At 38.2% G+C, this 13,145-nt stretch overlaps 2 protein-coding genes across 5 annotated transcripts in view; one reads left to right on the forward strand and one right to left on the reverse strand.

The window, feature by feature from the left end:
* Positions 1–13,145, reverse strand: part of LOC135687634 (uncharacterized) — a 30,561-nt gene that overhangs the window by 15,501 nt on the left and 1,915 nt on the right. The window contains exons 3-4 of one of the 3 annotated variants that reach the window (XM_065204237.2): positions 12,758–12,943; positions 4,002–10,650 (exon numbers count right to left, since the gene is read on the reverse strand). In XM_065204237.2, coding sequence (XP_065060309.1) covers positions 10,601–10,650; positions 12,758–12,943 — 236 coding nt within the window. In that variant the 3' untranslated portion in view covers positions 4,002–10,600. Of the gene's footprint in view, positions 1–4,001; positions 10,694–12,757; positions 12,944–13,145 lie in introns of those variants that run through there. The other 2 variants (XM_065204238.2, XM_065204239.2) reach the window with 2 other exon arrangements.
* On the forward strand, positions 3,396–12,730 carry LOC135687625 (prostaglandin E2 receptor EP2 subtype). Of its 2 annotated transcripts, none has more exons than XM_065204229.2 (3): positions 3,396–4,276; positions 10,490–10,668; positions 11,494–12,730. In XM_065204229.2, exons 1-3 carry the CDS (start codon positions 3,497–3,499, stop codon positions 11,939–11,941), a joined length of 1,407 nt encoding a protein of 468 aa, XP_065060301.1. In that variant the 5' UTR covers positions 3,396–3,496; the 3' UTR covers positions 11,942–12,730. The 2 variants fall into 2 exon arrangements, with proteins under 2 accessions (XP_065060301.1, XP_065060300.1); XM_065204228.1 differs by lacking the exon at positions 3,396–4,276 and adding an exon at positions 8,601–9,542.

A 13,145-nucleotide genomic window follows, 5' to 3' on the forward strand; every position in this document is an offset into this window, starting at 1 on the left:
GGACTGGGTACAGGTACCCCAGTCTAAAAATAGATTCTTGGGGCGTCTTTGAAGTGGGGTATGCATCTCATCTTAATCAGCATGTCAAATTACGCCAGAACACTAAATTTCAGATTTATGTCTTGCATAGTTTAAAAGATATGGAAGAAGACCAAAAAAGGACTGGGTACAGGTACCCCAGTCTAAAAATAGTTTTTGGGGGCATTTTTGAAGTTGGGTCTGCATCTCATCTTAATCAGCATGTCAAATTACGCCAGGAAACTAATTATCGGGTTTATAACGTGCATAGTTTAAAAGATACGGAGGAAGGCAAAAAGGACTGGGTACAGGTACCCCAGTCTAAAAATAGTTTTTGGGGGCATTTTTGAAGTTGGGTCTGCATCTCATCTTAATCAGCATGTCAAATTACGCCAGGAAACTAATTATCGGGTTTATAACGTGCATAGTTTAAAAGATACGGAGGAAGGCAAAAAGGACTGGGTACAGGTACCCCAGACTAAAAATAGATTCTTGGGGCGTTTTGAAGTGGGGTCTGCATCCCATCTTAATCAGCATGTCAAATTACGCCAGAAAACTAAATTTCGAGTTTATAACTTGCATTATTTAGAAGATATGGAGGAAGACCAAAAAAGGACTGGGTACAGGTACCCCAGTCTAAAAATAGCATTTGGGGGCATTTTTCAAGTGGGGTCTGCATCTCATCTTAATTAGCGTGTCAAACTGTGTACTTGTACCAAATTTCATGCTTGCATCATAAAATGCACAATTCAACTGCTAAGCGGCTGCACTTTTAGACTCTGGATTCTAGAAATTCAATGTTTGGCATCCACTATAACAGAGAGGTAAGCTTTAGGGGCTGAGGGGGTAGGGAGCACCAGAAAATGAACCTCCCAATTCTCTGGAAAACCCTCAGTTCTCAGAACCTTTGGATATAACGCCATTATTTTAGACATGATAGCATTCCAGATGTTTTCAACGCCCCCTCGTTATATCTGCTGTATCGTTCAACCCCATGATAAAACAATTCACCAGAGATAAGCTTTTTTAATCAACACCAACCTCACTAGCTTTCAGTGGCGTAGTCAGGGTGTCAAGATTTGGGAGAGGACCAGAGGGGTAATGGCGAGCGAAGCGGTGTACGTCTAGGGACCTTTCCAGGGAATAACCTTTTCTAGGGCCTTGAAAAGGATCCTTATGGAAAAATAATTGGAAATGAGCATTAACTTATTGCTGACTAAAGTCTCTATAAGATACTAACATTCGAAAATAGGGTTGGCAGCCGTTCCTCTTTAGGGCACATCGGGGGGGGCAGTCTTCCCTCCTTGCCCCTAAACTCAATACGCCAGTGCCTGGCTTTATCACAAAGTGAGAAATAAAAACTCCATTCTCTTGCTCTCAACCACGACAAAATGTATTCGTATCTTAGCTAAATGTAATTTTTAGTACGATCGAATCGAAATAATCAATTTATTCGTACAAATGCTAAATATGGCTGTTAAAGACAAATAAATGCATGCAATAGAAAGGAAGGTTCTTATTCTCACATCTCTATATATTTTTTTAATTGGAAGCGCCGTTCCTGTGATAATGCTCTACCAATGTTTCCATCATTACATTGAAAAGATGCCGTTCTATTTGTTCAAAAAAGATACCGTTACAAGAACTGAGATACCGCTCAATCCGTACAAAAAACTGCATAGTTGCGACAAAACCAGCAACATTATGTGGTCTAATATCTGGAGCAGCATTTTTGCATCTACAATTGCACACAATACCTGCCAATGGCTTTTGAGCAACAACAACAGCCATTTTGTCAAGTACATTCACTGTTTCCCCAATACCCTTTCAAACAACTTTGCATTTTTCTCAATATAAATGCACACAATATTCGAACGCGATCTGTATGTGAGAAACAGGGAACTCAGCTATTTCTTTAGGCGTGAATTAAATGCAGATTGAGAAATGACTGAAACTGCTTAAGTGCTCCAATTGCCTTTTTAAAGTATTGTAGCACTCGCCCGTCGGAACCGGGGGGGGGCTGGGGGCTGGGGGCTGGAGCCCCCCAATAATTGTCAAACTGTAGTATGTTTCCTTTATAACAGTGTACTGAATGAGAAGGAAAACAATGGGCAGCCCCCCCCCCCCAATATGAATTTTGTTCCGACGGCATTGTACGCTAAGAGAGCGTCATGAATACTCATGAAGACAAAAACTTCCTCGTTCCACGCTCAATTGAGAAACGAAAGCAAATTTCGCTGAATAAGATCGGAATATTTTCTGTTTACATAAATTTAAAGTGCATATTCCTGACGGAAGGACGAGAAGCTGGCAAGTTAAGGGTAGATAATGAAAAACCTGTTTTAGGCTCAATAATAAATTGAAACACGGGGGATTGTTCAAGAAGCATCCAGGCAGCTACACGAAGCAATCAATATTTATCTTGTACTTCAACCCTATGTCAACAAAATCAACATAAGGCTGAAGCCTGTTAGGTCAACAAAATTAGGGATTGATTAGAAGGGCCTAGAAGCGAAACTTAGAGAGTTTACAAAATGGTTTTACACATCGTAATTAAAAGACATCAATCAAGTCGAATAACAACGACAATTCAAAATAAGGTAGATGCTAATGTACATAGATAAGTGCAAATCAATTACTTTCTGTTGTTGGATAGACAGCTGTTCATAACACAGTAGCTGGTTGTTATCACATAGAACACAGAGTACATACAGAACAAAATAATAGAATGCTCCCTTCAGTTACTTTCGTAGGCTTTTCAAGCATTTTTCATACAATCTTTTTGCAGGGCCTACGCCACGAATTTGAAAGTGGGGGGGGGGGGGAGGTTAGCAAAAGGAAGGGGCCAAGGCTTTTCCCCTTTTACTGCAGCTTGGGGGGGCATGGCCCCTGCCCACCGGTGGAGTGGGCCCTGTTTAATGGTACAAAACTTGAAAATGGCTTTGAAAAAAGCAAACATTGGAGAATACTGAAACATTTGAGTATTAATTTTCAATAGGCGAATTGACTGGTGTGGGTTGACTGGCACCCGCTGGGAAAAAATTGATTGCAAAAGCGAAGAGCTTTTTGCCATGTAGGGATGCTTTTGCGACAAAATTTATTTTTAGAATGATCATCATGAAATAAATAAAAACCTTGCGACAAGCAATTTCTAAGAGACTTTAAGAAGATTTTTAGGTGACAAAAAACAGTTTTCAAAAATAACCTTTTTTTAATGGCACGCCCCCTCCCCACCCCCTCTGTAATTATTTCCCCTGCTCAACTAGACTTGCGGCACCACAAATCCAGCATTTGATTGGCATTTGACTACACGGGTTCTACAAAGAAGGACGAGTATACCCCCGTTCATCATTGTGAGAGCAAAAAGCTGCAAATAGTCACAGCTGGAACTGTTATCGACAAACAGCTTTGGACAACGGACCTGACGAAACGCATTTTATGTCATCATTGACAGATATCAACGAGGCTGCAAGACGAAATGACGATAAATACAACACAAAATGCAACGACAGAAAACCCATGGCCATACGTTGCTCTTGATCCAAAGCAAGGGCTTATACTGTTTTTAATTACGCTTCCTGGTACAGTTGCGAATATTATTGCCTTCCTCGCTACACTAAAGCTTACGAGGCAACAAAAGAATGCAGCACCAAATTATCTTATTCTGGCATTAACTTTCACAGACTTCTACGGCATCACATTCTGCACCCTACCAACACTGATTTGCTATCGTTACAAACGCTGGATTGGAGGCAATGCGATGTGCAATTTCCAGAGCGTTTCAACGATGTTTGCCAGCCTGGCGTCAGGAATCCTTGCAACAGTCATGTCAACAGATCGACTTATTGCAATCTGGAAACCCTTCGTTTACAAGAAATACGTCAACTTGAAGAAAACTCTTATCACAATCACAGCTACGTGGTTATCAGCTTTCGCCATTGCAATCCTACCCTTAGCAGGTCAAGGGTTTTTCGTGCGGAATCTGACTGGGACTTATTGCACCATTAATTGGTTTGCGAAACAGACGGCGAATCAGATTTACGCTGTGTTTTACGCGATACTCGGCGTATCTTTGATCGGTATTGTTGTATTCTGCAACGCGAAAATAGTGCATTCGTTGCTGACATCGAAAGCGAAACAGGGTACTCTTCATGGAATGGGATCGAATGACGAAACACGTAGCAGGTTTGAAATACAGTTGTTCAAGTCAGTTGGTTCAATTTCATTCCTTTTTGTTCTGTGTTGGTTTCCGTTCATGGTGAGTATTAGTTCCTAAACAAACATTTCTAGTTTTCATCTCTACGAGACATCGTTTGTTTTCTGTGTGCATATAAACGTCGCACGTACAGGTACAAGTTCGTTAGTAGCTAGAAACAGCCAGTAATAGTAGGACAAGTTTGTGCTGTCTTGTCTGTTCCTTTATGACGTCAGCTATGTAGCCAATAAAAAAGAAAGTAATAGCAAGTACAGGGCAAGCCAATATTCTTTTTTCACCAGGCCGGAGGCTGAGTGGAAATTTCTAGAGCAGGAGGGGGGGGTGTGAAAAGCCTCCCCTATCTTCCTCCGGTTCTCTACTGCTCGACTCCACTCTCCCACTGTGACCCTGGTACAAATGCCACAATATTTGTGGCCTAAAACCTGGCTTCCTAGATAGCAGCTTTATGTTGTATCAATGTTTTTGAGCGGGCTGAAAGCAATTAACTTGGGAGTAAACTCCAGGTGTTTTCTCCTCGGAGAAATTCGTTTGTTTGCAGAAGGCCTCTGCATTTATCTTACAATAACAGTTTTTGCGATCTTGCTGACGGTATATTACATCTTGATTAAAAATTAGCTGCAGCTGAGCGGCTATTATGCAAACTCAAAAGAATGCTTTATCTAAGCTGAAATGAGATATGAAATAAACCAACGGAACACAGTTTCAATCAATCAGCTGTTGAATTCAGAGGTTGCCGCCTACGGGGGCTAATGGGAGTTCTCCTTCAAAAACTGCTCGGACAAAGCTTCCTATGTTCTTGAGTGGAAGGCAAGAAGAGGTGTACAAGAAATCAAAGAAACATAAGTTTATTTCATTATATGGCAGTTTAAACACTGTATGGAAAACAATGTAGATGGAATCAGGGACGCCGGAGCCAATAAAGGGCAAGGGGGCAGCAATTCAGAAAGGGAATCTTCAGTGGCTAGATGCGCGCATTTGTGCGCCGTAAGGTTACCCTTCTATCCGCTCTTGGCATCGTGGAAATAGAAATAATTCCATTCTTTTATTTCATTTGAAGGGATTTGAACTTTAACTTTGCGAGAGAGTAAAAGCATGCGACAATAGCAATAGGTTACAGTAATTAGCAGTGAGAGGCCTACGATAATTTCACGGAAGTAACTATCAACGTAATGCTTGATTTTTCGTTAATTCTAATAATTGTTTTGTCGTCTATTATTTTTGAGCAAAAAGAATAATAGAAGCATAAGAGTCGTTGGGAATTATGGTTAACGTTAGATCTTTAAAAAAATGACTGTATTTAAAATTGTTATTTTCTTAAAAAGGGCACATTTGCACCCTCTGCCCCTCCTGGTGAAGGCAAGGGGGCGCTGCCCCCTCGTGCCCCGCTGCTCCGGCGTTCATGGATGGAATTGAAGTGTTTTTGATGTTTACGCTCAAATGCATATTGCTACTGTACAGTAACATCTGGAGTCATTAAAGGACGTGATGTAGTACCATTTTAAAGTAGGGTGAAAAAGAAACTTGAGCATTTTTATCAATCTGTTTAGAGAACAACACTCCGCGGTTCTGGTTTAAGTATTGCACCTTTGAAATTCTTGCTACTGTTGGCCCCAAAAGTCATCACCGATTGGTCGCAAAATTATGTTTATATTTCCAGTACACCCAATACGCAAGTAAAAAAATCATATTCGGCAGGTGAAACGAGAATATTTGATGGGAAGTTGGAGAAAACTTCATCAACGACTGATGTACCCTGTCTAAAACTCGGTATTTTCATACCACGTTTAAAAGGCCTATTTCGAAACCAATTGCTGACACATGACATTGTTGAAACAAATTCTGAAGCCAATTCTGAGAAAGGCTTCAGATGACAGCAGACCACAAACTTTCCTTACGGGCAAAACCGTCGTGTGCGTGTCGTAGACATGCAAACATTTTCTGCTTGTATAGATTAACTTATTTCGTTTCTTATTATCTCTCCAGAAGTAGCGTTATTGTACAAAATGTCGATATTCGTACAGGAACACTGGCGCCGACTACGTACAATATCATGCCGACAGAAAATTTGGTTAATACAGTATACTCTCGTTAAATGGGACACTCAAGGGACCGAGCAACAGTGTACTACTAAGCGGTTTCATAATTGAATGGTAGCCACTATTTACTTTGCGTCAAACCAGTAAAGGTGGATGATTAAGGGACAAAAATCGCATGGAAATGGCAAAAAATAAAGAGATCCCGCGCCGCCGGAAGGCCAGAGTGGCCATGCCCCCTCCTCACTTGTTTGCGAAGCAAGTAGTTTTAAAGCTGTAGTATTACGGGTAAGAAGCCTTGGCCCCCTACTTTTTTAGCCTTGCCCCCCAACTTTCAAATTCGTGGCGCAGACCCTGAGATACAGTGTTCTTCAAATCTATGCTAACAGGTGTTTTCGGAATTATCGTTTTTTTATCATATCTTTAAATATCATCAATCATAAGACATAGAAATTATGAATTATTGAAAAGGAAGCGTTATACTGAAATCAAACCTAGGTGTTTTGTGTCAACTGTCCAAAAATGACGTCAAGATTTACGGCAGTTTCACAATTTCATTAGCAAAAGCTTTCTGTTTCCATTTATAAACCAAATTTCAAGAACACACGGATATACCAGGAAAGGAAAGTGAAACTGAGAAAAGAAAATGGCGCAGCGATTCTTTCAACGAAGTAAACAGCATTCAAGAATATAAGTGAACAGTAACAAGAGCTATTTGAGAAAATGTAAGATTACGATTAAGACTGTGTAGGGGGAGGGGGTGGGGTGGAGGGGGTGGAGGGGGCACTTCAAAGGGTTTGTAGGACAGGGCTACTCTACCTACGTGTGCAAGATAAGATAACAGAAGGTAAGCAAGCAACCCTATGTGGTACTCGATTCAAAGTCATGTATCTTAGCAACAAAAGCAACAAATGCACTACCCAAAAAGCGAGACATCGAATCTCGCGGAAGGCAAGTGATTCGATTTGGATTTTTGGAAATAATTTTCTCAATATTGTTTAGGAATAGTGAAGGATGTAAAACATTTCGACAGTATTCAATCAAGCACCAAACCCAGACGTTTTGCACTCATAAATCTAAACAGTCATATTTATCGAATGGTTTTTACATATAGTTTTCCCCATAAATATGAAAACTTTCACATAAAGATTTGTGGCCACTTGCAACCCTACCGAAGTTAATGTAGTTTTGACTGACCAATTAAACAAAGAGCTGATCATTCAACCAACTTGAATGAGGAAGGATATGGTCAGCGATGATCGATGAAAAATCAATGATTAAAGTGCTGATCTGCTGAATCACTCTTGGCTTAAATTGGATCTAGGCTTATTTGGATTGACCACAAAAAACTGGAGTACAACTAATCATTGTGTGAGTCAAACAAAAAGATGATTTGATTGATCCAAGATTTGACTGCCTGCCTTGGTGCAGATTAAACACCTTGCAAAGCGATTTTCATAGATAAAGTAACTTTTTAAAAAGTTCCAGTTTGTTTTTCGAGCAGCTGGCAGTATGTGGAGGCTTTGTTATGTCTTTCAAAAAAGATCTATATAAGATCGTGTCTGAAATTCTAAAAATTGAAAACTACGAAGATTTTTCTTCGTGTAGGAGTGGATGGAAATCTGGTGCAGACTTCCCAAAAACTACCACATTGAACATATATGACTGATGGACCATCCATTTTGATCATCATTTTCACAAGTCATTTTCACAAGGCAACACATTGAAATTTTCCATGGAATTCACAATGAAAATCCACGCAATATTACATGCATGAAAGTTAAGTAATTCAAATTAATGTGCTTTGTTATTCTTTTATGGATGGATAGTCTCATCTATACATACTCCAGTCCAGATGGACAGTTATCAATTGAAATAAAAAATGCCTGCTCAAACCACTTTGCGAGGCTGGCAGTAATACAAATTAGGCCCACGATTCAGAAGTGTGTGATACGAATATGACGACTGTTTGGATCAAATTGTTTTTCAAAAAACGTACAGAGGGCATTACAACACCCTCCTTCCCCCAGGTACGGTTTGTAGACAAAATTGAAGGGGAACAAGGAAGCACTGACAAAACCACATGTTTCCGTGTATTCGACCGCGTGATGTTTTGGATAAAAGGCTCACTTTCTCGTTTGCTATATTCCTTTAATCAAAAATCTTCTTCAAAAGAATATATTTGGTCAGATTCATCAAACGGAAACGGACGGATGCTTTCGGACAACAAAGGCAAGTGACGTAACCGAACAACAGGAAGTCACACAGATCAAAAGGCCGGCGATAGCTGTCAGACTTAGTTGCAAGTTAGTTCCTTTTTGATGTTCTAAAACATGACATCCAACTACACAGTCACGTTGCCGACGAGTGTCCTGCAGTTAGCGAATTATACAAACTTCAGTGGAACAAATACATCGTCAACTGTAAACCCAGACTGGCCTTACGTGCCAATACAGCCGAAGCAAGGCCTTATCCTTTTCATCATTACATTATGTGGTACCCTGGCGAATGTCACAGCATTATTGGCGACGATAAAACTAGCTGTCAAACAAAAGAATGCTATAAATTATTTGATAATGGCTCTAACTGTTACAGATATTTATGGAATAGCTTTGTGCACTTTGCCAACATTGCTTTGCTATTTGAAAAGACGTTGGGTCGGAGGCATGGCAATGTGCAATTTTCAAGGAGTGTCCACAATGTTTGCTAGTTTGGCATCAGGCTCACTGGCCACAGCTATGGCAGTAGAGCGTTTGTTTGCTATATGGAAGCCGTTTTTGTACAGAAATTCTGCCACTAGGAGAAAGACAGGGGCTACAGTATTTGCTATATGGATGTGTGCAATCATAATTGCACTTTTTCCTCTTTCAGGAAAAGGAAACTTTGTTAGAAATTTGACTGGAACATACTGCACTGTTAACTGGTTTGCAAAAAATAGAGCGAATGTTGCATATGCATTGTTTTATGTTGTAATGGGGATTTTATTGGTGATGATTGTCCTGTTTTGTAATATAAACATTGCAGTTTGTTTAATGCTTGCTAAAAGAAGGAGAGTTACATTAAGGGCTGATTCCCAAAAAAAGAAACTCTTGAAGAAAAATTCAGGAACAGATGTTCCAAAAGAAGCCAGATCTGTATCAAGATCGAACTCAGACCTTGAAAAAATTGAAATGAATGCAGTCAAAAGAAATGCGACAAGTGCATTGGAGAGGCAGCTGGCAAAAACGGTTGGGTTGATATCAATACTGTTTGTGCTTTGCTGGGTTCCGTTCATGGTATGTAAAGACCTTCTACACAGACAACATCAACACAATCACTGCTTTTCAGCCTCTTCTCTTGTATCAGAGGCATTCACAAAAGCAGGATTTCCTCTCATCTATAAAATTTAACCTGTCACATAATCAAGTTTTTTAATTTCTATTGATAGCCCATGTCCGCACATGTTTAAAAGACCTTGCTCCTGTACCTGTCAATTTCCTTTACCTTCATTGAGAGGCCATTGTAAATAAGTTGTTCCATATTTGAACTTACTTCCTTCTGAGAATTTATGTCAAGACTTGATTCTTGGAATTTTATTTGGCATTTGCTATTAAGTGAACTTCCATGTGCTCTAGGTGGAGGTAATAGAGTCTGAAAAAGATGCGCAAAAACAGAGCATTCATAGTTGCTTTTACCTCTTTTTAAACATCTGGTAGACATTAAATTTGGCAACACTTACAGCACACTGGGTTCTTTTTTGGCTACAAGCAGGCACACAAATGGGGGGGGGAGGGGATGGGTGGTGGGGTGTCACACTTTGAAATTATTTGAACCAGTCAGAAAATTTGAGAGTATTTAGTAAATCCAAGTTGTAATTAAAATGCTTATATGCATCTGAGAAAAGTATTACATCAACATTAATGCAAAGAAACCTCTCAATTCAGATAGTAATGGCATAAATCCTATAATGTCATGATTCTTATAGCACCAAATGTTTCTTTACTTGTTGATGATCTAACCATTAGCTTCTCAACAAATTTTATTTATATTTGTTTATTTTTTACCATTTACTATTTTTTTACCATTTGTTATCAAATAAATAAAATTTATTTTATTTAGCTTCAAGCTATTTTATGTATCATAGTATTTAAAGTGAAGATATAAATATATGACATTTGTAATAATACATTAAAATCAACAGTTTATTATATATATATGTCAGCTTGATTTTTTCTGTTTCTAGATCAGAATCATCTGCAATCTGACAGGCACCTGGACTAATGCTTGGATTGATGTGCAAGTTGCTCGTTTACTCCTGCTAAACTTTGTTTTGGATCCATTTCTGTACACACTTTCAAGGAAGCAATGCAGAGACATTGTCAAGGAATGGTTTTGCTGCTGCTGCTACAAGAATGGCAGGAGGTAGGAGTTTAATTGTCTTTTACATCTTAGACAATGATCAAGAAATGTATTAGATGTATTTTAGGTGATAATTGATATCAAGTCCTTGCAATAAAACAACTGTTAAAAAGTTGCCTTGTTCATGTCCAAGAAAGTCAGCTAGCAATTAGCTTTTTGCCCAGATTTCAAGTTGGAGCTTTGTAGATACTGTAAATCAACTATTGAATCTTCCTGTTTTATTGCCCCTATTCAACATAAACCCTATCTTGGCTTAACTTAATTTTATAAATGCCCTTGTTTTAACACCCTTTAATTACAATCCTTTCTTAATTTAAGGTGGCTTCACTCAGTACATGTAGGATTCGTAACTTTGCAACAGGGCAAAGCAGCAAACAAATCTGTTAATGTCAGACTTGTTCATTTTTATCCTAATATTTTCCAGCAAAATAAGAAAATTTCCAAAATTGTCTGATAAACATTGATAAACACAAAAGCGTCAATGTCTTCATTGTGTAGATAGGTTTTCACACCCTCTCATGTAAATCCTTTCCTCTTTTTGGCATCTGTTCTTCAGGGAGCAATCATTTTAGGGCTATTGGATAGAGGATTTACCAAAACCTGTGCAATTTGTCAGCTTTTTGTTTAATCTAATTATAACTTGTTTGCCTGTTTGCTATTGCTTTTAGGTTATTTGATAAATTATGTATGTTAAAATGAGCTACAGCAATTAAGCGTTTTTAACATTGTTAATATTGTGAGCTACTGGCTTTCATGAAAGAGGCTGAGTGGGTTTAACTGGCCAGGTTTCCATTACTATTTCATCATATACATTTGTCTTTCAATTAGGATCAATTTATGTCCAAATTGGTTTACTGTTATAAGGACAAAACAAGGCTCCTTCCTCTCTTCCTCTGGCCATATTGCAACATCGACAACTACATCAAATGTTCAGCTGGTGCAAATTAGGAAAGGATCAACAGATACAACACCAGAGCATTCAGTTACCAATGTTGCTGTACATACACCTAACCAAAAAATTGAGAATGAAGACAGAGAAGAGAATTCTGGAAGACATTTGACAGTGACAGAAGGTGAAAACAGAGATGGCTGTGAAATCAAACCAATGCACCGAATGCATTCTGAAATACATGCTAGAAAGCCAAAATATCTAGAAGAGAAAACAATTTCCATGCCAGATCTTGCACATAAATTAACGACAGTAGAAGATGAAGAAGTAAAAGTAGATGTTGGTTTCATGTATGATTTGGCATTCCAAAGACAAAACAGTAACTGAGTTATACAAGTTCAGCCCAACTTGGTGTTATTTGAAAATACATTATCAGTTGGAATTCTTGTCTTTGGTGCTTGCATGTCAGTTATTTAAGTCAGTATGCAATTTTCTTTTGCAGTTTATCCATTTCCTTCATAACCTTGAAATGATCATATTGTATATATTCAATTGACTAAACCTGTAGTAAATGCATTTGTAGATAGAGATATAATAAATTAATGATAAAATTGGATTCATTTACATAATGGTATTTTTAAAATGGAATATGTAAATCCTTTATTAAGCAGCCCCGAAAATATTGAAAATAATGTTGAAAATGACTAAAGACGTGGTTCGAGCCTGGTTGCATGAAAAATCTAACACTTTAGAGACTTTTGTAAATTTTAGGGATCCCCTAGAACCTAAACACAGACATGATATTATTTTAGGTACAGCCTGACAAAGCCAGGCAAAAAAAAGTCTCTTTGCGTTTGAAAGCATGCTATGCATTTTTACATTCCCCTATATTTCATCCAACAAACACTTGAATGTCCATTGATAAATAACCCCATATTGCATACAGTTTGTTTACAGTAGAATTTCTTAGATAGCATTATATTTAAAATACACTTTCATGTGACATCATCTTAAAATATCTGCAAATTAGATTTGGTGTTAAGTATCAGTTTCAAGTTTCAAGCAAAATTTTTGCGAAATTGTAAAATTATATGATAATGATTTACGGGCATTTCTACACAATGTAAAGTAACTTATTCTGCTTGGAAATGCAATACCCTTTAATAGCTAGTTAAACACATTTGAAAAAGTCTCTTTTCTAACCTTCCTTAGTCAAATGAGCTAGAATCTCTGTTTTCATTGACGATAGAGAGCCAGCATTTGTTTCCAGTAGTTTTAGTAATGACCTCATATTTTGATTTTGTTCCAGAAATCTTGTTGCCATTTCGTAAGTTATCTTTGGAGATAACTGTTTTCTGTTATCTTCTGTTGGTGATTGTATTAAAAGCTCTACAATGAAGAAAATGTTGCTTGGCATCAGAATGCAATGGAGTTGCCAAGTGATGATGTTACAAAAGCCTGTTTTTAGAATTTTTTAAATTTGTTGCGATATTCTGAAAGAGCATCACAAAATACCTCTAAATCTGCAAAATCAGTTATAAGGTATTACAAATTGACTGAGATATGACAAGATGAGCACAAGCTCTGGCCC

This window comes from Rhopilema esculentum, chromosome 20 (genome assembly GCF_057945365.1).
Source record: "Rhopilema esculentum isolate cy_ngs chromosome 20, ASM5794536v1, whole genome shotgun sequence".
NCBI lineage: Eukaryota > Metazoa > Cnidaria > Scyphozoa > Rhizostomeae > Rhizostomatidae > Rhopilema > Rhopilema esculentum.

Bases quoted from the DNA above. Each gene is read 5' to 3' on its own strand.
- LOC135687625 (XM_065204228.1), top strand. From the start codon at position 8,601: ATGACATCCAACTACACAGTCACGTTGCCGACGAGTGTCCTGCAGTTA. The intron at 9,543-10,489 runs GTATGTAAAGAC...TTCTGTTTCTAG, and splicing joins TTTGCTGGGTTCCGTTCATG to ATCAGAATCATCTGCAATCT. The intron at 10,669-11,493 runs GTAGGAGTTTAA...TCTTTCAATTAG, and splicing joins TGCTACAAGAATGGCAGGAG to GATCAATTTATGTCCAAATT.